At 36.7% G+C, this 26,862-nt stretch overlaps 1 protein-coding gene across 1 annotated transcript in view; it reads right to left on the reverse strand.

Moving 5' to 3' along the window:
• foxp3b (forkhead box P3b) overlaps window positions 1–26,579 on the reverse strand; it is a 29,705-nt gene extending 3,126 nt beyond the window's left edge. The window contains exons 1-9 of the mRNA XM_084722012.1: window positions 26,453–26,579; window positions 26,066–26,163; window positions 14,185–14,463; window positions 9,932–10,022; window positions 9,136–9,313; window positions 6,568–6,660; window positions 5,800–5,887; window positions 1,502–1,576; window positions 1,213–1,366 (exon numbers count right to left, since the gene is read on the reverse strand). Of these exons, the coding sequence (XP_084578138.1) occupies window positions 1,213–1,366; window positions 1,502–1,576; window positions 5,800–5,887; window positions 6,568–6,660; window positions 9,136–9,313; window positions 9,932–10,022; window positions 14,185–14,415 (910 nt within the window). The 5' untranslated portion in view covers window positions 14,416–14,463; window positions 26,066–26,163; window positions 26,453–26,579. The remainder of the gene's footprint in view (window positions 1–1,212; window positions 1,367–1,501; window positions 1,577–5,799; window positions 5,888–6,567; window positions 6,661–9,135; window positions 9,314–9,931; window positions 10,023–14,184; window positions 14,464–26,065; window positions 26,164–26,452) is intronic.
• Between the last annotated feature and the right edge of the window lie 283 nt (window positions 26,580–26,862).

The raw sequence follows: 26,862 nt of genomic DNA on the forward strand, positions 1-26,862 counted from the left end.
TTTTACACCCTGTTTATTGGTTGAACAGTATATAAACCTAGATACACAACACCAAAATGTCATGGTGATAATCAGTAATGGTGTGGTATTACTTAAAAGGCACCAATTTAACAGCTTTCCATGACCTAATTATCAAAAGGACATTAAACAATTAAAAACTAACTCATCTTTTAATGTGAATCAGTTTTTTTTTTAATAAAATAGAAAAGGATATTTTCAGACCGTTTTCTGTGGAGAGAAGTGATGCAGCTGAGCCATGTGAGGAAGGCTGCATAAAGGGGATTCAACTTGGCTTCCAGAGAGTCATGTGACAAATTCAAACACTGCTGTCCTCATTTTTGAAGTATTGCACCATAATTGGGAATGTATTTTGTGAATGTAAAAGGCCAAAAATGGGTATGTGACCTCAAGGCAACACCATACCAGAGAGGGTTAAAACTCAAAAATTGTATAAAAATTACAATGCAGACAATCTATTCCAATTTAAAGACCACAGATTATTAGAGTATTACAAATTGATTAGATATACTGCATACATTCCTTTTGCTCAGTTACAATAATATTTTTTTTACACATAATCTCCTAGATTGATTTTGTAATTCTGATTTAATTAAAAATATCAAATTTCAGTTCAGCTAGTCTGGGAGCCCTGGGTCCTTAGAGTTGCTACAGGGGGGCCCAAATTATTGTTCGTTTTTGAATGTGGGAATCTATCCCACTGGGCACTGTGCAGTATGTGTCCCTAAAGAATCAGACTGTGTCACAGTGGTAAGGACTTAGCCTTTGTATATGGGCATGCCCACTACTAGGTGTATTATTATGTTTTATTATCACAAGTGTATAGACTCTCTGTGAGCCACAGTGGATCGAATTCTAATTTCATTCATTCTGAAAAATGTTGGGATGCCTGTGATGGGGACTTCATAGAAAGGATACAGAAAATATAAATATAGAAATATGACATTAATTAGGGACCTGCTGTATAGGCAAACACAAGCAGCTGATCTAATCTAATAATCTCATACACTGTATCAGCTTTTCATTTAAGGACTATAATGGTGAAAACATAATAAATATGAAACAATATCATTGAATGCTGGTAGTGGCCCTGTCACAAACTCCAGAGCACAGAATGGTACCAAAAAAACAGGTACTGATATAGTTCTTGCTCCACTATCTTGTCCTTAATTAGCTTCCACAGTGCTGTGTTACCTGGCAGAAAGTGGGCAGAGGCAGCAGCTCTGTATCCATGCTGAGACAACTCCTCCAGATGTTTGAAGCCCCACTGTTGTACTCCATCTCTATCTGTCAGCTGAGGCTGTGGCAACAACACAGGGAGGTTGTATGGCCAGTCAGAGGCTGCTTTCTGCATGCAGTGATCAGAGGTGGACGTGAACAGATGGGATCATTCAGTTCATATCAAGCTATGCTAAACAAATTTAGTTCACATTTTTAATCAAACTAATTAAGCTAAAAGAAACGGTGAAAGCCGAGAACATACCAAATCAGTGCGTTTGTGTTCTGAGAGGTGCAAGTGAAGCTGCATTTCAATGAGTTTCTGTTTTTCCAGGATGAGCTGAAAAACAAAAGAAGAAAATGCTCAGGTCGTTTTTTAGGGTTTGTTTGTTTGTTTGTTTGCATTAGCAAAATTTTTGTTATTCTAAGCTAATGCGGCTCAGACACTATGTAAATGTTAAGCAGTCATTCAACTCTGGTAAATATTCAGGTAGATTTGCTTATTTATCTTCTTACTGAGAGTGAGATGTTCAGATGGACATCAGTCTCATGTCTGTGTGTTCAGTACAGAGCTGAAGTTAGGCTGTGGTTAGCCTAGCATGGTGTAATGACTGGAAGCAGGGGGAAACAGCCACTCTGACTCTGTGCAAAGTACATCTACCAACACCTCTAAAACTTAAGATTGTGGAATATTTTTTTCAAATTAAGTGCAAAATGCTCAGTGTCTCAATGTGGTGTTTTTAATGTGTGGTTAAGATAAGGTTAAAAGCATGCAACCTAATCCTAGTATAAGACAGGTTGTGCTTTCAGCATGCAGATGCTGCAGCTAGTTTTTTTTATCAATTGTTTTTTCATCCTTATTGCTGAAACATGTATCACCTATGACAAAATTCACTCATAGGCATTAGAAAAGGAAGTGTGGGGTTTGGATTAAAGAGCAGAGAGACCTTGAGACAATCAACAATGTGCACACAGCTACTTTCAACCACCAGCCAGCTGAGCTGGATGAGCTCAGGTTGTATGATCACCCCCAGGAGGAGAGGAGGAGAGTGGGGATAAGAGCCACGCTAACTCAGCATGGACAGTGTGGACAAGCTGCTCCCGTCCAATGTCTGCTCAGGAAAATGAAGTGGACGAAATGGGGCTCAGGCTGGACAAGAAATGGGAAACCAGAGACTGTGCCCACATCTTACAGAGACCTGCTCCACAACATCCTGGATCAAGGTGTTGCACTTGACAGACAGACCAATGCTGAGCTGACAGGACGCAACATGCAAGACTGCAGCAGGACAAGGGGAGGAGGACTCCATGATGCTGCATGTTCAAACATGGGCACAGCTCATGAGCAATATTTCCCAGATGTCAGTCTTATAATTTGAAGGCGTCGACCATATTACCATCACCATCGTCTTGATGTTGCTTTTTAGATTCAACTACATTCAAAAAATGACTTACAGAATTATTTCCTGGGTGTATACGTGAACATGTATGTAGGGTTGGAAGGATTACTTTAAAAATGTAATCCATTACAATTACAAGTTACCGGTTAAAAAATGTAATCAGTAACTTACTCTAAGTACCACAATATTAAAGTAATGTACCTGATTACTTTTAGTTACTTTTGGATTATTTCAATACTAAACATGCAGATAAAGATGAGAGAGTATAAAAGATGTCATCTGCTCAGAATATTTTTTTGAGAAACATACAAAGATAAATAAATGAATTAATAATAATAATTGTAACAATCATTATTATTGTTATAATTATTATTAGATGTAAAAAATCACCACCTGAAAGAGGTGTGTCAGGTATTAACATGCTTCAGAGTTACCTAAAAGTTAATTACACAACATCAACAATAATAGTAATTATTATTATTGTTATTGTTATTAGTTGAAAAAAAAATCACCATCTGAAAGAGTTGTGTTAGGTATTAACATGCTCCAAAGTGACCTTCATGTAATTTACCTGCACAAGTGACATGAAATGTACAGGTGCTGACTTTAATTACAGGTGTGTCAAACATGATCATCTGCTGAAACTGATTTCCTTTGCACACAGAAGCAGGTAGCCTTAATGGCATTGTGCCAATAGCCCTTTCTAGCAGAAATCTTGCTATTATCACTACAAACATGAAACCCTAACCCTAACCCTAAACCCAAGAAGGGCTTTTAATGTGTTAACAAGACATTGGATGGTTATAATTTACAGCACAGAGCAGGTAAAATTACAGAGCCCCTAAAGTGTCATGCAGAAAAAAATATATATATTGTGCGCACATGATAGTAAAACGAGCGCCCGAGATATGAAAACGTGCGCTCGAGATATTAAAACGTGCGCTTGAGATACAATTATTTCCCAGCTTTGACTTGTCCATGCATACGGCTCTCGGTAGCGACCACTTCAGATGTTCACAGTAACACGTGATACAATGGAGAGAAGAACTCAGCTAATTAACTTTTATTTTCACCTCTGAATGTCATATAATGACATTCTTGTTGCTCAACAATAGGCTCAATAGGCTCAGCCGACGGAAGGACTATTCAGATTTAGGCCGTGTTATTGACTTCATCCAGGAACAATTACAGGGTCCGGGGAAGATGCATGTGTTACGGGTACCGGGCTGCGGCACCCATGAACAGTTATATGTGTGTGTCCTGTAACGCAAGGAACAATGATGAGGCAGGGAGACGCGACTGGACTCAACTGGATCCTCTGTTGCTATGAGAGGAAACCAGCAGAGCAACGGTCCTGGCCACAGACCAGTGCAAGCAACAGTCTCACACTGCCACCCACTGACACAAAGCCGCCACTGCAGTTATCTACTTTGACCCAATATTCAGGTTACTTTCTCACAACATGAACATAGCATTTCCCAAACAAAACAAATAATACACAACAACAAAATGAATAACATTCATTAAGTGGGCATCACACATGGATATCGATGGATGTTTACCAAATGCCAAGAAAATGGCCTAAAAGTTAAAAAAGAAGAAGTAAGAGTCATATTGGCCGAGCTGGATCCAGAGGGGTCTGCATTCAGACAGCGACGGAGATTTCACAGAAGACAGTACTTTTCAAAGGGACCTTTATCATCTCGTGTGCATGTTTTATTATCTCGTGCGCACGATTTAGCTTAAATGTGTGCATGTTTTAGTATCTCATGCGCACGATTTAGCTTAAACGTGCGCACGTTTCAATATCTCGTGCACACGTTTTAGTATCTCGTGCACACAATATAGTTTTTTTTTTCTTCATGACACTTTAGGGGCAGCTAAATAAAGTTATCCAACCAGATTTTTTTTGTTGTTTTCTCTAGGCAGAGAAAGGTCAGAGCTGGTTCACTCATTGGTTAGGACTTCATTACCAGGAAAGAAAGCCACAGCCTGAGTGTTTGTTTAGAAAGTGACAGGTGAATTAACCAATCTCATTTTGATTTACAATGGGTTGGACCAAATCTAGTCATCTTAGGCCTTCCTGAAGGACAGAGATGTCTTGCTTGAGATGAAGCAGTCAAGACCGACACTGTTGCTAAGTGGCTAACTCAATAGCTCTGCCTTTTTCAAGGCAAAGTGCAAAGGACTGTGTTATTTAGGAGACCGAAATTGTGTTCTTCCCCGAGTCTGTTAGAAAACAATTTTCAGATACTTGAGTCTTCTTTTTGAAAGCTACCTCCAATAGTGCAACACAGCAGACACAGATGTGTTGGTAGACAAATAATAATAATAATAACTGGAGATCTATGCTACATGTAACTGTGTGGTAATGAAACACAGAAATAAGAATGATCAAAAGAAACTCAAAATGATTCATATAGATTATTACAGCTCTTAATATCAAACACAAACTTAATTATAACTTATCCAAACAATAGTAACAGAGTAAATGGCAATTATCTACAGTTTAATACAAGTTTAAGTAAAGTAAACTCTAGAAAAAACATTACTTGTTCTGCTATCATTGTGTGGTGTTTGCTGCACTCTACTGTTTTTTGTTTGTTTTGTTTGTTTGTTTGTTTGTTTTTTGTATATGGCAATTACACACTACAAATGCAACACCTGCTGCCCTTATTCCAGCAAAATCAATTCCAATTTGCTGCATTTTTGGTGTGTCAAAGTTTTGGCTGAACTGAAGTCCAAGCTCTAATAGTCACAGTTTGCCACTGTTCTGCTGTATATGCGGTAAACAGTAAAAACACAGTATTCATGTTGCCAAAACATCTACCAGGAATGTAGATGTATTTGACTGCCAACACAGCTCATTGCCAGAGGATAGTAAATTGCAATTTTGCAAAAGTTGAGTTAGGTTCAACATGCCAGTTGAGATCATGTTGGCATCCCCACTGTGTCAGCAGATACACTCAGTCACACTCAGATGAATTCAGTGGGCTGAGTGTTTTCAGGGAGTGTTTTCAAGTCAGCCTAAATACTGTTGTATTTTCTGTCATGTTCATACCTTTCCTACTTAGAGGGCACATCTATATGTTAAAAGCCATAATCTTGAGCGTGGGAGAGAGATTCCACCAAAGCATTCATGGTGTAGTTGTGGACTTCCCACCTGACTCTCCATGCGCTGGACATGATCTTGTTGGATCTTCCACTGAGCGATGCTTCTGTCACCATGACTGTGTTCAGAATGGAGATGCCTAGAAGACAAAGTAGGACAAGGTTAATAGTCATATTTTTTTTCACACTGTAGTTGAGAAAATTCAAAATTTCAAGGCTACTGACTCTAATCTTTTTTTTTCAAACTTATTAGTTTAGAAAAAAATTACCAACTACGAATGTTTATTTGATATAATTTTACTTGAGCAAACTCACTCAAGTGAAGTTATTTAGTTATTTTCAAATAAAATCCATTTACTTTTCAGGCACTGTGACAAATATTTGCATTTCTAAAACTCAATTCAAGTTTATCTAAAGGAGAAAAAATATCTTAACAAAAGATTAAAGGTTGAAAAAACTTTTCTTCATTTCAAACCTTAAGAGTTTAAGCTAGGGTCAAAACTCAAAAATCTAATGCAGTAGGTTGCCCTAGAAATTTTGAGTTATCTCTTTTTTTTTTTTTTTTTTACCGTATCGAGGTTACACTTGTTTGCCCCAAATCACTCCATCAACTCAAAATTAAATAAGATGCTCATATTTGTTTGTGTCCAGTTCATTGATTGTGGTGCTCCTTCACCTTAACCACAACCCAACCTTAGCCGTTACCCTATAGTCACCTCTGTAATATCTAACCATAACCTGAACTGAAAATAACCCAAAAATGGTATAACACTTCAGTGACAAGACATTCAGTTACTGTAGTATTTGTCAGTCTACTTACTTTAAGAAACTAGGGAAGTCTTCAGACACAGCATCACAGCCAGGCCAGCGGCAGAAGCCACTCACAAACAAAGCACTGGTCCCCTCAGGGACCCTGGAAGGAACAGAAATGTGTCAGTCGAGTATCTGAAACTATACTTTCAGATTTGAGGAATGGTACAAAGAACGACCGGTGAAGAAAGAGCTGAACAAAAGGTTAAAAGATATTTAACTAGTAGGCTCAAGTGTATGGGCGTGTGTGAAGGTGCGTGTTTGTGTGCATACCCATTGGTTTAAAGTGCACATGACAATGGGAGTGGTGTATCACAATAAAGGCAGATAACTTTCAAACAAATTCACATTTTGCAATTTTCTGGAAAGGGTGGTCATAGCCAAAGGACAGTTAATTACCTGTTCATGTCAACTGGCAGAAAGGGGTTGTAGTAGTGGGAGGGGCCTATAACAAAGGCATGCATAATGCTTCACATAACATGACCAAACTTAAGTGCTAAGACTGGAGAATTCCATTTAGATTAGTTGGGGCCAGAAACAGGGTCAGCCAGACTCTCAGACAAGTGGAAGACATCCCCCCAGGTCAGCCAAATAAAATGATGAACAAAACTGTCAGTTTTAAAAATCCCTCACAGTTAAAGCACTTCCAGCATCGACCTGCTGTACTTAGCTGTCTCCACACAGGTTTCCTGTGAAATGAGGACTTATTAGGGACATTTCAGTTCTCCTGTCCAACTTTATCTCTAAATTTAATTGATTTAAATAATCTGGAAAATTGTTGTCTCATTTGGTTTCATCATCATGTATCACGTCTTATTTTTCCCACATTGGACATATTTTTAATGACATCTTCAGGTTCCTGGAACTTAGCAATGACTTTGGTGAGGAGAGTTATCAGTTATCATAACTGACAGAAATAAAACAGAGCCACACCACGGACAGGGCAGATCAAATGTGACATATGTGTTTCATAAAGTGATTTGTAATGCTTTTGGAAGTCACAATCCAAACAATGTTGTGCTGCTAATAGAAGCACCAGATCATGAAGTGCCCATATGGATAGGTTTGCATTACAGTCATATAAAAACACAGAACTTGGCTACAAGCTCAAAAAACTATTTTTTCCTACACCAAACACTATTCCAACACCGGCCAAATAATGACCACATATCAAAAACTCTCTAGCACCCCCTATTTAACCCATTGACCACATTCCCACCACTACTGGTCTGCTACTTTATGATATATACATATACAAGGAGTCATGTGAATGCTGAGACTCCACTGATTGTAATAGTGTGCCTCTTGCCACTCTTTTGATGTGAATAAGCAGCCAGAGCAGAAGACACAAACACCCCACTTTGTAAATCCATAACCATAAATCATGTTCTAACTTAACTGGAGGTGAGTCAAAAGACAGATCAGCCTTCATGGGATTGCAGGGCTCTGTCTCCATCTAATGGCTCAAGCACACTACTACACCATTTTAAAACGTGGGGGGCCATGGCGGGCTGTCTGTAGTCTCATTCTGCACATTGCCAACTACTGCATGAATTCTCCATTTATCTGCCTATACAGCATGGAACTCTTCAATATTCATCAGTAGTCATTGTGTTTATTAATTTTTAAATGTTTCTGGGAGGTTTATGTAATTTGCAGCTTGGCTTCGTGGAAATAAATAGTGTTTTGAAGTAAAACCAAACCCTGGTGAGCACCTGAGAATATCTTTACAAACTGCATCATAAATATTGTATTTTAGTGTATTTTCATCGAATTTGCAGTTACAGTTACATTCTAGGCATAGGAAAAGAAATCCAGTTACATAATTGGCTAGTGGAGTTTGGCTATAATGTGATATTTCTTTGAAAGTCAGATTTTTTACTAGGCAAGGATTAAAAAAATCCATCATTACATCATCATTTGACTTTGGAATAGTAATAGAACAAGGTTTAAATAGAATGGTGTCATATTCCTTAGCTTCTAACCTTTCAAAAGTGACCAAAAATATGCATAAATGACTTATTGTTGAGGAGATATTCCTGATTCATACAGAGTTTGTTAAGTAGAGGTAGTGCTCAGAGACCCCAAGATACCCAAACTGCTTCACATGGGGCATTGACGTTAAACCACCAGAGTACAGTTGTTGACACTCATGTCTGCCACCCTAGTGCAACAGAACCATCTCAGCCCTGAGGTCACGAAAGTGGACACATTACAAATAGAATCAGTTACAAGACACCGAGAAAGTGTTCAACTTCCTGATGAAACCACAGCCATAGCTCTCTTGGCCAGTTCCTATACTCACACAATACCCCCTAACAGATATCCCAGAGGGCATGGTCTTAACAAGTCCATAACACACATAGACTGATGGGAAAGCTCCCATGACCCCTCCAGCTGGTAGAATCCACATTCATTTAACCTGGCCAAATAAAAGAACCTTAATTCCAATATGCATGTACATTTTTGTTTTTTTATGGCAGCATTTTTTTTTACCATTAATTAGACAGTGAACAATTTTGCTATATTATTGGTTATTTGCATAATTTGTTATTCAGTATAAATGTGAGAGAGTCACCTTTCATGAAGCCTGGTCTCAATGGAGCTCTGCTTTGGACTGTCTCTCCTCAGTGGGTAGGGGTAGTGATGGCTTTGTCTGGGAGAGGCACCCATGAGTGATGAGGATGATTGGGCAAGATGGCCTGGATCAACCTCTTCCTTGCAAATAGAGACAGCTGCAAAATTTTCTGGATGCACTAGGGGAAGAAAACACTGATGTAAGGATTCAGCCCTTTTTTCATAAACAAGTTGGCTTGACTTGACCCATCAGCCCAGCATAGCAGGGATTTGCATTTCTATTACAACAGTGTTACCTGCTTGAAGGTGAGTCTTTAATTGGCGATGCGTTTGTCTTGAGTCAAAGCATGCAAAACTGGATAAATACATCTCTTTTCCTATAAATTCTTCACAATAAAAGTCCTGTTATTTTGTTATTTAAAAACTTTTACTATACAGCAGAAACATCAGGAAATGTTCATCAGCAGTAACTTAACATGATTCCTATCCAGCTGAAAGCGAACATGAAACAGTAAAATAAAACTGATATGTAAAAGTAAAGCTTCTTCAAACCACGGGCATTCAGTTAGAGAGCTGAACACAGAGACACTTCTGGAAACTCAAATCACTGTAGCATTGTTTGACTCAGCATGGCCAAAATATATCCTCATTCAGCTAAGCTAATTCAGTTAACATTTATGTGCACTGTAAAAAATACAGAATGAAACTAAAGCCCAATACTGTCAACACACATAAACTGATTGTCATGTAGGATGATGATGTGGCTGATGTGGCGTTGAAGACAGTGAAGTACATACCATGTTGTCGTCTGGAAGTTGTTTGGGCAACTTGACGCAGCACTGATGGTCTCTGCTGCTTTTGCCTAATGCTGTCCATACTGCTCCAACACTGAGGAGGAAAAACACCAGTGTTCACCACAGTATGTAGATGATGGGACAAATGGATGTCAAATCAGGCCAAGTCAAGTCAGTGTATTTCATATAGCACAGTTTAAAAACCTACAGTTGCCCTAAGAGGTTTACACAGTAAGAAGAAAAAACACAGTAACAAAGAAAACACAAAAACACAAAAACACAAGAACATACATTGTCACACACAGAAAACATTAGAAATCCAGAGAAAAAAGTGGGTTTTTAGCCTGGATATGAAGCACTCAATAGTGGGGACAAATCGAATGTGAAGACAGAGGCAATTCAACAATTTGGGCCCAGCCCCCTTTACACCTCAAACGACTATCAGGGATGGAAAGCAGCAGCTTATCTGATGATCACAGCAATCTAGACAGACAGTAGGACTGTAACAGCTCACTGACATAAGCTGTCTGTTCTAAGCTTCAAAAGTGTTGTAGTCCACTCTAAATTTCACTGCAAGCCAGTGCAATGATTAAATATGGCTTAATATGGCACAGTATTTTTAGATTTTGTTAGCAGATGTGTGGCCGCATTTTGCATTTTGTCAGTTGAAGGCATGACACAGGAGGTCTGACATAGCGAGTAAATAGAAAATAAAGGCATGGATTAATGTCTTGAAATCTCTAAAAGAAAATATAGACTTGACCTTGCTTAAAACTCTAAGATGTTAAAAAGATGATATGATAACAGTGTTTATTTGTTTATCAAATTAAAAATCAGGCTCAAATAAAATGTAAATATTCTTTGCATAGGGTCTGACATAACCAGAGAGTGGTCCTAGGTCACAATTTACAATGTTAACAATAAAAATGAAGCAATGATTAGAATTTTCATCTTACTATTGTTTAGGTTTAAGATATTGTTCACCATTCAATGCTTTACATTGTTTAAGCAGTCAAACAGGCATTGCAGTGAATCAGGCCTGCCAGGCCAGGGAGGTACAACTGTATGTCATCAGTGTAACAGGGTTACAAATCTCCATGGTTTTTTTTCATAATGTGGCTTCAGGATAATATGTACAAAGAAAGTAAAATACAGCTTAGCACTGAACCCTGTACTATACCACACAAGAGGAGGAGGGCAGGAGCAGACAATGATGATCCACGAAAGGAGACCGAAAAGGTTCTGCCTTCAAAGAAAGGGGTGAACCATTGAAGTGTGGTTCCTGAGATGCCCACCCAGTGCTTGAGGCATTCTAGAATGATGTGGTGGTCTACAGTGTAGAAGGTGGTGTTGAGGTCTATGAGCATTAATATTGGACAGTCATCAGCATCAGATCATTCATGACTTTGATTGGTGCAGACTCTGTGCTGTGTTTTGCTCGGAAACCAGATTTTAAAATATCAAAAGCAGCATGTTCAGTTAAGATGGACTGAAGCTGTTAGAAAACAACATTTTAATGTAACTAAGAAAGCGATGTATTTTAATCCTTAATTTCTCTTACTGAGAAAGATTGATTCACTAAAGTCTTAACCCTGTAACACACTTGCATCATACTTGATACAGAAGTTTCTGAAACCTCTACAACATCAGTATGATCAATACTTTACTGAAAAACCTGTTGTATACAATCTGACACGTCTTCTGCCATCTGGAGGTTCATCAGTGCACCGCATGCAGTAGCAAGCCTGTGAGTGCAAAATCCAACATGGCTGACATCATGTAGTGATTTTTGCTATACAGTAAGAATGACATTCATATTACTAATATTTCAATATGAATATTTACTTTAGTGAAATAACCTATAATTATTAATAATTTGAAGCTTTTTTTTATAGTAAAACTATGAACTTGAAACTTGAAAATGTGTATCAAATATGATACAGTGGGTACATAAGACAATTTAATTGTGAATCCCTCAATAGTTATTCTATTAAATTTCATGATGCAATCTGCATTATTCCACAAATAAACAAACTAATTTAAGACTGAAATTTCATAGATATTTATATGTGTTTTTCACTGATGGAATCTGTTCTTATTGTAATCACTTATGTTGCAATGGTTTTGAGCAACCGAGTACTTGTTAATAATTGTCTTTTTAGTTGATTTTCACTAAAACAATTCTATTGCTATCATAATTGTATATGATATTGACCAGTTCAATTTACACTGACCGAACTGTTTTTGCTGACCACAATGCAAAATAAAAAAGTTCCCATTTGGAAAAAAAAGAACAAAACCAATTAAAACGAACAATCAGTGAATTTTCATAAATGCCTGACATATCAGATAATATAAATGCTATACATACACACACACACACATACACACAAATAAATATATATATATATATATATAGTGCTTAACAAATTTATTAGACCACCACCCAATGTAAGGTTTATGCCACAGCTGCCCTAAATTAACAGCATTGGTAAATACCATACACCAGTATGTAGAAGCTCTTTAACCAAAACCATTAAATGATTTTTAATTCCAAAATATAATTATTATTGTTTATCCATGAATTTTCAAATTTACTGTTTTACAAAAAAACAGGAAAAAATAGTAAAGCACATTATTATTTCTTGATTAACATGTTAAATTATAGTTATTTACTTGCATTCCTGAACAGAAAAATTTGTTTTAGTGGTTGAATGTTATGTTTGATCCACATTAAAACACTTCATGATGCTGGATGATCTCTGAGACAAATAGAGAAAGACATAAAGTGTCTCACAGTGTGGTCAAGTATGCTTTGGAGTCAATTGCAGAGTCTGGTACTTATAAAATGCACTAAGGAAGAGGCAGGAAATGAAAGTTAACTGAAGCAGATGTCAGACACCTGAAGATTTTAAGTACTGAGACAAAAGGAAAACCACTGCTGATCTTCAGGCAGAGACAAATGCTTCTAGATCAGAGTCAGAGAAAGTCTCCAGAATGACCACAAGGTGACAGAACAAGGTTTAAAGAGAAGACTAGCTGCTAAGAAAGCATTATTGAAGTCTGCAAACATCCAGAAACTCCTCAGATTTGCCAGGGAGCACAAACACTGGACTGTTGATGATGGGAAGAAGGTACTTTGGATGGACCAAGTCCAAGTTTGAACTCTTCAGTCAGCATCGTCGTGTTCATGTCCGCAGAAAAGCTGGAAAACGTTTTGATGCCAGATGCATTGCACCCACAGTGAAACACGGTGGAGATTCCATTATGGTATGAGGTTCCATTTGTGGAAACGGAGTGGGCAAATTAGTGAAAATCGACTGTATCATGAACAAGAACGTCTACCACAGCGTCTTGGTGCATCATGGCATCCCTTCTGGACTGAATCTGATTGGTCGTGGGTTAATATTACCAACAAGACAATGACCACAAGCATACTTCAAAGCTTTGCAGAGACTATTTGACCAAGAAAAAGGAATCTGAAGTACTGGAACTGATGGACTGGCCAAGTCACAGTCTGGATTTCAATCCTCTTGAATAAATTTGGGATTTAGTAGGTTCAAAGTTTCATCTAAAGCAAGTCTGTAGGAACAGCTAGAAACTATTTGGAACTCAATAACAAAAGAGACTGTTGAAAACTACATAAAAACAATGCCAGCAAGAATGCAAGCTGTTATCAAGGCCAAAGGAGGCCATACAAAATATAATATAAGTTTTTTGGTTATTATGTGTGAAAAAGGACTATTTAGTTGTTTCAATTTGTTATTTGCCAAATAAATAACAATAACATTTTTAGTTTTAAACAAGTTTTTGAAAGATTTCTAAAATATTTGTTTTCTCATCTAATATAGGTGATCAAATAAATTTGTTAAGCAGTGTATATATACAATTTCCTTTCTTTTTTTAAAAAAAACAAAAGTTCAAGTAACATTTCAATTTCAAAAATCTGAATCTCGCAATTATTTTAAGTGTCAGGCTTCTCAGGAAACTAAACAAACTTGTCTTAAATTATTTGTTTCAGCGTGATGAATATGACATGTTGATGAGGAGGTGTACATTTGTGAGATCTTTATAACTTTTGCTACTAATGTTGCCATTATTATATAATAATATGACACTTTTAAAGGCACAATTTTGTAAAATAAGTATGAGCACAATAAGAAAGTTCTTATACCAGCACCTTCAACCCAGGAAATTACCACTGGAAGTGGTTACGTTTGTTCCAGTCAGTTCTGTGATGTCATGTTGTTGCATACCTGACTTCCGGAGGCGGGCGGGGACACCACGTCCCTAGACTGAGGAGGAGACGCAGGAGGAAGAGGAGGAGGGCATGACTCCTCCAGTTGTTTGATCTGTTTTTCAGGATGTGGTTGAGCTCTTTGCTGTCCACATCTCACGCTGTCCCCAGATGTCTCTGGCATCTCTGCAGGGACATGAGAGACTTCTTCATTGCACTGTAGAGTTTTAAGGTTGTGTTCCAAAATCATCTCTTAATATATCACCTCTGGAAGAAAAAACATTTCCAAGCATATTCACTGCTTGGAAGATCTGATTTAGTGGAGCAAATATTTAACTTTCATGGACATTCTGTTCTGTGATTGGGCTTTTTAGTCTGTTTTGGTCATTTACTAAAATATAATTTTTACTTCTTCATGTGTTATTTAAGTGTATTAAGTATGCTAACTGTTGATTCTTTTGTTGAATTGCTCTGTAACTTGTACCCAAAGACCACCATTTTTCCAAAGGTCGATAATTTAATAAAACAAATATTTGAGATTGTTGTTTTTTTTGTTTGTTTTTTTTTCTTTTTCACAAATTCCCATTAATAACTTCCCAGTATTCTGCAGATATGTGTCAGGAGTTTTACTCATCAACTCTGTTCTTGCAAGTTGTATGTTAAGTACATTTTGGTGCAGATTGTCTGCAGAAAGAAGAAAGTTCTACTAATGGCTGATAACTGCTATATAAAGCAGTTAAAACTTAAAACATTAATAGAGGGAGCCATACTGGAAAGTGGTGTCCTGCAGTTCACAGGCAGCTGCTGATCTAATAGTAAAGGTGTTGAGAGCTAAGTAAAAGTAAAAGTAAAAGTAAAAGTTTTGGAATGAGAAAAAGGCTTTGGTTTTTTCTCCCTCGGTGCTGCTCATAGGTCAACAATGCAGCTATTGAGAGTAAGATCTACTAAAGCTAAGAAAATGGTTTTGGGTGAAAGAAATAGAAAAAAGATACCAAATTCCTACACATCATCTACACTCACAAAGAAGGTTTTCATTGATGTGTCGCTCTCTTTGTCAGACTGGATCAATACTATACTACTACTACTGCAGGTGTTATTCTGCTATGATGAGTTTCTCTCTGAAGGCAACAGTAGACCAGCAACTCCTGTGTTCTGTGAGGTAAAATTACTGTTGGTGTCTAAAATCAGTTTTGCTGCTGACATTGCTTAGCTTCCTGCACCAGTGCTCCTGCTGCTTCTCCAAACTGGGAGTATGTCAGCCACCATCTGCTGCAGGTAATATGCTGACTATGAAGAAATACCACATAACACCATTGTTAAAAATAATAATCTTGATCCACTTGTTTTTGAGAAGTACAGACAAATATCAATCATTTCAATCATTTCTTGAAAAGGTTGTTTACCAACAATTACATATATATATATATATATATATATATATATATATATATATATCAAATAATAATTTAGTTGATGTTTACCAGTCTGGTTTTAGAGTTAACCACAGTACAGAAACTGCCCTGGTCAGAGTTGATAATGATCAGAAAATTGGCACAGACAATCATAACCTTCTTGTTCTGGTCCTCAACCTCAGTGCAGCATTCAACACTGTGGACCATGTTATTCTTCTTCAGTGCCTTGAAAACTGTCTAGGCCTTAAGGGCACCGCTATAAAGTGGTTTTCTTCATATCTCACAGGAATCATCTCTGTGCCTATTGGTAATTGTAAATCTGATGAGGTTGGCATTCCATACGTCCCTCAGGGGTCAATTCTAGGTCCTTTGTTGTTTAATTTGTATGTGATTCCCCTTGGGTCCATAATACAGCAATATAATATTTCATATCAATCATTTGCAAGTGACACGCAGTTATACATGTCTGTTTCCACCAATAACCTTAGCCCAGTAAATGACCTCATTCAGTGCATCACAGATATTAGATTTTCGATGGTGAAGAATTTTCTACAGTTTAATCATGACAAAATAGAGACTCTCTTAGTAGGACAAAAGGCTTTGAGGCATGAAATTCAATCTTTGTTAAATCCCCTGTGTGTAAAACCATGTGATCATGTCAAAAACTTGGGTGTGATTTTAGATGCTGATCTTAACTTCCAGAAGCACATCTCTAATATTTCTAAAACTGCGTTTTATCACCTGAGAAATATAGCAAAAGTTAGATGCTTCTTGTCTCAGTCAGACTCCAAAAAGCTTGTTCACACTTTTATTTCCATAGGCTAGATTACTGTAATGTGCTTTTTGCTGGACTGACAAAGCAGACATTAAATAAACTCCAGCTTATTCAGAATATAGCAGCCAGAGTTTTAACAAAACCTAAAAGGTCGACCACATACCTCCTGATGAGTGACTTCTCGTCACTGGCTCCCAGGAAAACAAAGAATCGATTTTAAAATACTTCTTATTGTTTTTAAATGTTTTACTGTATTAGCTCCTTTCTATGTTGTTGACATGCTCACTGAGTTCACACCACAGAGAGCCCTTAGATCATCAAATAAAGGTCTCCTCACTGTACCTAAAGTCAACTCTAAATCAGCTTATGGTGCTTTCAGTCATTATGGTCCTACTCTCTGGAATTCTCCTCCACATGAACTACAGGCTGCTACAACAGTGTTCTCTTTTAAAATCAAACTAAAAACGGATCTTTTTCATAAGCTTTTAGTTAGGTTTATAAGTGTACTTTTATTCAAGAATTAGTATTATTATTGTCATCATCTCCCCTTTTAAGAAAAATGATAATACTTTAGTTTGTTTTTATTATGTTCTGCTTGTTTTTCTTTATAAATAATACTTAATTATTTTATATATTATTTTATGTTTGTCATGAATTATGTATCTTGAGGCACATTGAGTTTATGCTTGTCGTATGAAATGTGCTATAAGTTGACTTGATTTGATCTCATCTAAATGAGCCACCTTAACCTGATTTCTTTGATTCTTGATCCTGATACACTGATTATTCCATATACTCTGGATTTACTATGTACTGCCTTTTGAACACACGTTATTACACAAACATGAAAAAATGTAAATGATTGCTTCATGTTGTGTTCTCCCACACAAGCTATTTTCAAAGTATAAATTAGTAATCAAGGTAATTAGCAATTAGGGAGAATGGTTGCACAACTTAGTAATTCATATTCACTCATTATTTATTTAAGAGGCTACAAGTCCAGAGTCCAAATCATCATTATTATTGTGGACACTTTATTCATTCATAAACACAAATTCTTAATTTGTACCAATTAATTAATCATTTCAGAGCATGAATGAACTAAATGCAGACTGATTTATTAATTTGTGCTTGAAAATTGTTTTTCTTCAATGTATGTATTGTCTTATTAATATCATTTTGTTTTTAAGTTTTCATTTTGTTACTATAAGAAAACAAAGTTATGTTCTGGCGTTAATATGGCTTTACTTCTCCTACATACTCATAGCTACAGTCTTCCAGACATGAGGAATAAGTGAGAACATGATATCAGAGCTGTGTGGTTAGCTTAAGATAATGCACACTTTCCAGCCAATCAGCATCCAGCATTCACTAGACATTAAAGTCTTTACAGGTTCAAAACATTTCCTGTTCCAGACCATGAGACAGAGAGGCTGCGTTGTTCACAGGTGCACTCTCTCTCACACACACACACACACACACACACACACACACACACACACACACACACACACACACACACACACACACACACAGATAGCATCATCACAATAGTGTATAGATGTACAGAATGAGTGGGAGATGAAGCTGCTCTACTTATGTGCAGCAGTACTGAGCAGCTGTGAAAGATGCTTGGATTATGTCTCTCCTGGAGTTGATACTCAGCTTTATCAGCTGCACAGAGCTGTCAAACTCTCCAAAGACATCAGACGATCCGTGTTTCAGAATACCAAACACCCTCCCACTTTGAACATTTTAAAGTTTGTTACAAAGAGCAAAAACTGTGGTCAGCGTGAGTTCAGGTCAGACTCCAACAGCACACCAAAACATAACACTTGAGGAACACTACCGAAAACGCTATTACATGGTAACCTCCAGCATCATTTGTTTGAAGCACAGGGGCACTGACCCAGCTGCTGTATTTGACAAGGATCTGAATTTTTCTTCCACCACTGGCAGTTACATGGATAAGGTAGCAATGAAAGAAATACACACATTTTTCTTTTTTTCTCTTCGGTATTTTATTATTGGAGATGTAGGTACAAATACAGCATCCAAAATTTACAAATTTCAAGACACTGTTTTTCATTGGGTTACCTTCAGTACCCAATCCTATACTTTTAGTTAGCTAATCCGTTGGCTCACTTATTACACCTAAATAAAACGTTAATCATTTTCACTTTCCATTGAGAATGACCATGCAACCTAACCTGTCATGCCAAATGGTTTGTTACACAGAATCACCTGGGAAGTTGTCCTTACAAACTGTTTGTAAAAGGGCAAGTACTTTCAGAAAACATTTAGATGATTGGATGAGCCATCTGTCTGTCACATCTAACATGGGCTAACTTTAACCAGTCAGATCAAGGAACCATGCTATGTCAGGTTACTACCAGTGGAGCCAGTTGGTAAATCAAACTCTTGCTGAAGACGGTCGGGAGAGGAGCGAAAACATATTTTCCATGGAGAAAAGCCATTAGTGCCATTCTTTGCTCTTCTTTCAGTGAAGAAATACTCTCTAGTTCTGATATAACTGATGCTATCACAGTGCCTATGCTAACCTCTTCAAAAGCCGCCACTGTTCGAAATGAGTCGCTTCCACCTAAAACCATGCCCGTAGCTGCCAGTAGCCCCTCCTAGCATGCTGATTGGCTGCACCACCTTTGGTGTGCACACAAAAGTATAACTTCAATCCCCCAAGACAGATTCTTGTGTGGTCTCGCAAATCCAACTGCCTCACACAGTAATATACAACCAACCACTGGATATTTTCAAATTTCCAAGAACTGATATCTACTCCCATGTCTTTGGCTTAATCTTGTCCTGAATTTTAAAAGCATGCAAACTAATGGGTTTTAGTCATGATAGTGTGTAGAAGCATGACTTGCCTGTTTGGCTTCAATAAGGCAATGGATAAGTGACAGTCTTTCAAAACGGAACAAAGATAAAACAGAGATACTGCTGCTAGGACAAAAATACAAGATTAATATTTTATATATTGTTTTTGTCTCTTGTTTTTAATGTCATACTGTAAAACACTTTGAGCTGCATGTTATGTATAAAACGTGCTGTACATATAAGGGTCATAATAATGACTTTATGAAGCAAGTAGTAATTATTGCCATCATGTAAATTACATATTATGTAGAGTGTTATAGTCGGGCCCTATCTCAGTTTCATATCAGACTTCTTAAAGGTTGTATGGAAGCATACACCTATACAATAAACCAAAGAGCCACCAACATAGGTGCTATGCAAATGTACTGTGACAGAAACACAAATTCAGTAGAAAGTGAGAGCATGTTTGTGGCTTCTCACTGTCATGTCACATACTGGCTTTCCTCCACAACTTCATCTCCCTCCCTACACCCATCAGAGTCTTTGTGTTTAGTCAAAGTGGGGAGGAGAGCTTTAGTCACAACTCATTCAAAGTGATTTTTCTGACAGTTTATACTTGCCTGGTTTTCTGTGGCTTCAGAGCAGTATTTACTGTTTGGATAACCAGCCACATTACAGTGTGGAAAGTTGCAGATGCCTCATACTGGTACTACTATCACTGTACAGCTTTATTACTCACTGACTCCCATATCTCAAATCACACATCCCAATCACATCGATACTCAGAAATAAATGTTTATGTGACTCTGGTTTTCATATCTTTGATCACAAATTACTCAGTGCATGTGTGCAAGGGTTAATCATTCAGATAAAAATAGAAGTTGTCAAATCACACTTGCTGTATATATATATATATATATATATATATATATATATATATATGTATATATATAGTATACACATATATAAATTATTTTTAATGTGAGTTCAGCAGATATATCTATTAATAATTGCATTAATTTATTTCCAAATGAAAATAAAGAATTGAATCTTTAAGCTAACTGTTTCTTTATAGTCTTTGATGTGCTGTGTTTAAGAAGATGAAGCATGAATACTGATATTATCAGAGTGCAGGAGGCAGGGCTGAAGGCTGCTGAAAAATGTGTGGGCAAATGTGCGTGCCAAGTACCAAATTTGAATTAGGCTAATCTGAATTTATAAAAAAAATTGCCGTTTTAGTAAATTCAGTGTAATATTACTGCACATTATTACATAAGTTTTGGTCAACCTCAATTTGAAATGTACTTTTGTGCACACTAAGAATCTGTAGTTAAAATATTGAAGTCAAGTCAAGTCGGTTTTATTTGTACAGCACCAAATCAAAACAGAGCTTTCTCAGGTCTCTCTTCCAATTGAACAAGATTAGACCGTCATATCAATATCACATATATTATTTGCAGGGACCCAATAGTTCCCACAAAGAGCAAGCACTAAGGCAGCAGTACGAGGAAAAACTTCCCTTTAACATACAGTACAGAAACCTCAAGCAGATCCAGTTTTTATTATTATGTTTATATAATGTAATATAATATAATTTTGATTAAGCTTTTGGAAACACTCACTGGAATCAGAAATAGAAAACAAGACTGAACAACTGAATACTTGTCTTCATATTAATAAATGACTTCTCAGTATCTAACAATATGTGTATGTATATGTATACATGTATTTTACATAGCTACATGTTTATCTTATATCTATCTGAAACTTGTAATACATATATATATGACAGTCAAACCAGATACAAGATCCTTGGTAAGTTTGTATAGTATGACATTTCTGTAACTTATATCTACAATATATGGCAATAAGTCCACGTACACTATCTTGGGTTGATATGTGTAATATCTAACTTATATCATTTGAGCAACCGTGAAAAGTATTGCATAAAATCTTACAAGGCATGTAAGCTATATATCCGTGTGTGTGTGTGTGTGTGTGTGTGTGTGTGTGTGTGTGTGTGTGTGTGTGTGTGTGTGTGTGTACTGGTATATAGTCAGCTAGTTCTTCTAGTTAGCAGTAAAGAAATACGAGGTCAAAACTTTGACCTCATATTTCTTTACTGCTAACTAGAAGTAAAGAAATATGAGGTGAAAACTTTGGCTTGACTTTTATATTATCAGAAGTGTTCTCTTTGGTACTGTGGTACATCATGTCTGTCAGAGTGGGTTTCACTGCTCTTCATTGGTTAAAATAACAGGAGGTAAAGGAAGTATGCCTACACAGAATGTCTCTGTAGAGATCTGTCCACATCACAGAATCAGATCATTAGTGTGGGACAGTCATGAATACCTCAACAATGTCAGTGGTGGTGGAGAAAATTAGGTCATTGTGTTGTGATGCTGAGGTAATAATGAAGCGTCTGTAGTGTTGTCATGTCCATCTTCATGCTGATTGGACTGTATGTCATTCTCCTCTATTCTTCATCTGTGATGTTCAAGAGTCTGACAAAAAAGATTTGGTAACACTTCCTATGGAGGTCATGTCTGTAATGAATTATAAGCGCATTCATAAGCCATTATAATGCATTAATAAGGCTTTATGAAACTCCAAAATGAAACCAAGCATCTGATAAACTTAAAACTAGATGAATACACTTAAACTTATACAGTCACTTTACTTATGTGTTATTGTATTGTTGGTGTTTATAAGATATTATTCCATTTTAGTAGCACATTATTTATCATGTTAGAGCAGTTGTCCAGTTTTTTTTCTTTACAGTTGGCTAAAGTCATGGTAGTCATACTGTGCTGTGTAACCTCAGACTCTTCTTTGAAACACTGTTATCACTTTGACAACAGTCAAAGTTATAAAGCGTGATGAACTTACAATACAGTATGTCCATCACTTATAACACTAAAAAACCTTGTTGTAAGATGTCATGGATGATCATAAATAGTTGTAAATTTGTAATGTGTGACAAAATTGAGTTGATGCAACTTTGCTGACTAGTCAAATATTTGGTGAACATTAAAGGCGTCAGTATACTTCAAATGAATTGCTTGTTGGAACAGCCTCTGAAATCCCCTTCCACCCCACATACACTTTTAGAGCGAAACTGAGGGGCTGCACAAGCAGGTGTTCGCACCAAAAACAGCCTGTAGCATAACAACATTATAACAACGCAAGGGGCTGCGTTGGTGGGGACAAGTTCATTCGGGTACCAGTGAGACATGAAATTTTCTGTTCTTCATTCAACCGTCTCTGGTTAAATGAATGAGATGGTTGCATGCAGGGCTAAAGTTGATCTGAGCGTAGCCTAACATTCCAAACCAAACAGTCCCATAGTTGCACCTACTTCACAGTGATTGGCCAGGTGTCGAGGTGTGAAAGGAGTGGGGGTGTCACCTTCTCTCACAGACTCTTTTTTCAGTCTTAGAACAACTACTTCTGTCACTTTTCACGTGAACTGAGTGCAATACTATGAATATGTTGGTTGTGTCACCGCTTTGTAACAGTCAGCTTGCTATTAAGGACAGCACTTTTACTCTGAGATGTATTCCAGCCTAGCATCAGTGCAGTTCATCAGATTGTCACAAAATGCAATCTATAGGTTCATGTACAGTACTAGGACATGATTTGTGAAAACTTTTCTCAGCAGTCAGCATGACTTTCACAGTAATAAGGACAAATACAGGACTTTCATTCAGCAGAGTGGGCCTTGGTTCTAGTGCATGACCAATAACCAGTGTTGATTTTTTTTAAAAGAAAGTAGTTATTTTAACCCATACCATGATCTTTTCAAAGTTTTGTCCCAGATTTCCCTCAACTCTCATATTTTTACACAAACATGATTTAATCATACCAGAAACTATCAACTATACTGTCAACTATACCCTAAGGACCCCTGCCTCTCTTACTGGTTTAAAAAAGTGGGGCATACTGCTCAAGCACTGGTAAAATTTCTATTTTTCAACAAATTCATTCAATAATATTGCTATCAGATGTATCTTAATATAATTTGTCAAATCTGTAGCCCTACTAAATCAAAGCTAAATAAGAATTATGATATAAAAATGTGTATTTTGATTAGCATTGAGAGAACTCTGAAGAACTTTAAAAAATAAAATGGCTGCTCACTACAACTATGCTGTGAAATGAAAATATGTAACATTTTGTCAACTCTGTAAGACATCAACTCCATCGGATGGAAAATGTACATTTAATAAAAAATGTAATCACTAAGAACCACTTTGCCCTCAAACATACTCCCAACATTTCTTGAAGCTGAGAATGTGTCCTGTTCTATTGAGGGGAAATAAATATTAATTCTCTTTTACTACACACCTGACTTCTACCTGTCTATAATGGTGGGGCTTTAAAAAAAACTCTGACTCTGAGGACTGGGGTTAGGTGTTAACATGTAACTCTTTCATCATACTTGTGGCAGATAGACAAGCTTAAAGATGTTGATCTCATTTGATTACCTCTGTTGATATGTGTGTGTGACTTGCAGAGTTTTGGAGATATCAAAATCTGTCTCTTTCCAAAAGTCTCTCTCGTCTCAAGAAAATTAGCAGACCTGGGTTTGAGCAATTTCATGTAGGAACTACTGTCTTTCTGCAGTAGAAAGAAAGTCATTCCAGCAGATTCTAAACTAGTTATGGTGGACTCCTGCAAAAAGAAATTAGTCCCTTCATGAAACTACTCACAACAAGGTCTGGGCATTATTTTGTGTAACCATGTCATAATATGTGGAAAGAAAATTGCTGGCAAATATAATGTTTTGGCTCTTTGAGCACCACATGCCAAGTGTCAGGTAGTGCCGTTATGTTGCAGAGAAGGCAGATATCTCTATGGCTGATATCCTCAAAACTCTACAACTCACACCAAAAAACCTAGATGAATAAACAGCACTACAGGCCAGGCTAAAATATGTATGTTTGATTTTGGAGTGAACTGTCCCTTAAACTGCCATCACTGTGTCTTTCCAATAATACACACAAGCGCCACAATAACATCAATGGAAGCTGTTTTTGCATTTGTGTGTGTGTGTGTGTGTGTGTGTGTGTGTGCGCGCACGCATGGAAAGTGTGTTTAATCTGACATTTTCCCTTCGTTAAATAACCAGATGCTTGTTGGTCTATGTTTGTGCTAGACACAAGAGATGTAACTAATATCAACTTTTAAATTTTCATTTTTATATTTTGTACTCAAATATATTTCATATATCACACGTTCTATTAAAACATGAGGTTTTAAAGTATTTGTTTTCGTTTATATTGGCTACTGCATGCATTACAAGTATGTTTTTGCCATTTTGCATTTGCAGTAAATTAAAGAAAGTAATTCAAGTAAATATTATTTGTATAGAATCAAATTACAACAGAGGTTATCTCAGGACTCTTTTCCTATAGAGCAGGTCTAGACTGTACCTGTGCACTAAGGCAACAGTGGGAGGAAAACTTCCGTTTAACTGACAGAAACCTTGAGCAAACTGAGACTCTACTGAGGCTCTCTCAAACACATGAGACAGTAAAGAACGTTTAGTTTAATACTAAATGTGCAAGTGCAGAGACTGTGGTGTAAATGAACTTTTATAGGAAAATACTGAATATTTAGTTTGAGGTTTTGTGATATTAATCTGTATAGTTAAATTAATCAGAAACTTTTTTTTTTTTTTTTTTTTTTTTGGTGTTTGTGCTTTGATCCTGTGGTTAGTTGTTTGATTACTTTTGTGCATGACATGACTTTTGTACTTTATTATACTTACAATGTTGATTAAGGTGAGATCCAATAGCATGTGTACACTTTGCTTCTTTTCATCCTTTTGTTGTTGAATGAGTAACTAAACAAATAAATAAACAGACAGATAAATAAATAAATAAATAAATAAAATCTAATCACCAGAGCAGGTCATCCAAAGAGTGATTTTTTTTTTATTTGAATAATTTTTAAGATTAGAGACAGCTCATTCTGTGTATATTTTTACACATTCATCTTGTGACTCCTCCTGGAGGCTCCGGGCTCAGAACTGTTCTCATATTCATTATCAGCATCACTGATTATGTTGTTTTAATGCGAGACATCAGATACAAAGTGAACTTGAAGACGCTGATGTCAATGGTATACTGAACACTCCAAATATATAACTGTATTTTATGTATTTAAATATAGAAATGTATAAACATATTTTGTGCTTTATAAACTATTATTTGATGTTTATAGAATTTACTACAGAAGATGAATATATTGATTAAATGAGCTTTTACCTGGATCTTAAGTGACATCCTTTTACTGTTTCCTGCATTTACAACTGTTTGCTGAACAGCTTAAGTACTACAATTAAACATGAGCACGACACCTCTCTGAATGTGTCACGTTCACTCAGGAGGTTCTCCAAAGTTATTTTGTAAATGAATTAAAAATGTGCCACTTCTTTCTCACTGTTTATTTAATGTGAGTATCATGTGATCATTTGGTTCATGCATTTAGTTTTTGTAAAATTGATTTTCAAAATGCTGAAATTCAATCACAAAATTGAAGAGTCCTCTATCAGTATTATATAGTGTTTAAAGATCTTCTGAAACATGATCAGAAACAGATTTTTGGTTTCCTCGACCATACACAGTGTGTTTTTACTCTGAAAGCTTTTGTGCGTGACTCTACTTTTGTTAATACACGAGTGATTTGATATCTTACGTAACATGTGTCGACTGCACACACACCGACCACATTCACATATTTTGACCACTTACTCCTGTTTTTGAATACACACTGTAACCTGCACATGTTCTAACTCTGTTCCCCGTTCTGTAATCATCTCAGTCAGATGATTTGAAGTTTTGGTGTAAAACAGTGAGATGTGTGCTTACCGTATCTCCTCCGTGCACCAGCTCCTGCTTGCTTCTGTCTTCCTTTGCTCAGGTTCTTCAAGGGGGAGGTATTTCACAGGAAATATGGTTTTCAGCAACTAAAAATTTAAGAAAGTATTACAGACAGAGCTCAATCTGAAGAAGGCTGCAGGATTGCATGATATAAGTAGGAAATACAAGTTAAAAAAAAAAAAAAGAGAGAAAATGGAGCAGGTATTCTTCACAATGACATCAAAAGCATATAATGTGTGCACTTTTTGAAAGTTTGCATTCACATTTTTAGTTTTAGTTCATTAACAGAAACACTTGTAATCTTGTCTAAAATTGTTTTAAGATTCTTGATGTTAGAAGTGATCCTAGAATGAAGATACAGTGAACAGTACTCACCTGCTGACAATCTCAGAGGAACACAGAGGACACATTCAAGCTGCTCAGATATCCACTCAGCATTTATACCACAGCAAGACTTGTCCTCAGCAAATCAAGACACAACAACAAACTGCCACAAACGTTGATACTTTCCTAAGGCTGCTAAGACAACCTGAAAAAATATGTTTGTTGGAAAGTAACCAGAGAAAAATCACAACAAGTCATCTGTAAAAGTTCACACTGCCCCGGAAAAATAACGCCTTTTTCCACCTTCACACACATTTAACCTGCTTCAGTGCAAACATTCTAAATCAGCAACAATGTCGAGCAAACAAGTTATTTCAACAGTTTGGTGGACCTGCCTCAGGAAGACATAAACCCATCCATCCAAACATAAAAACATCTCTCTGTTTCATTCCACATCCATC

This window comes from Lutjanus erythropterus, chromosome 6 (assembly GCF_056507025.1).
Source record: "Lutjanus erythropterus isolate fLutEry1 chromosome 6, fLutEry1.hap2, whole genome shotgun sequence".
Lineage (NCBI taxonomy): Eukaryota > Metazoa > Chordata > Actinopteri > Lutjaniformes > Lutjanidae > Lutjanus > Lutjanus erythropterus.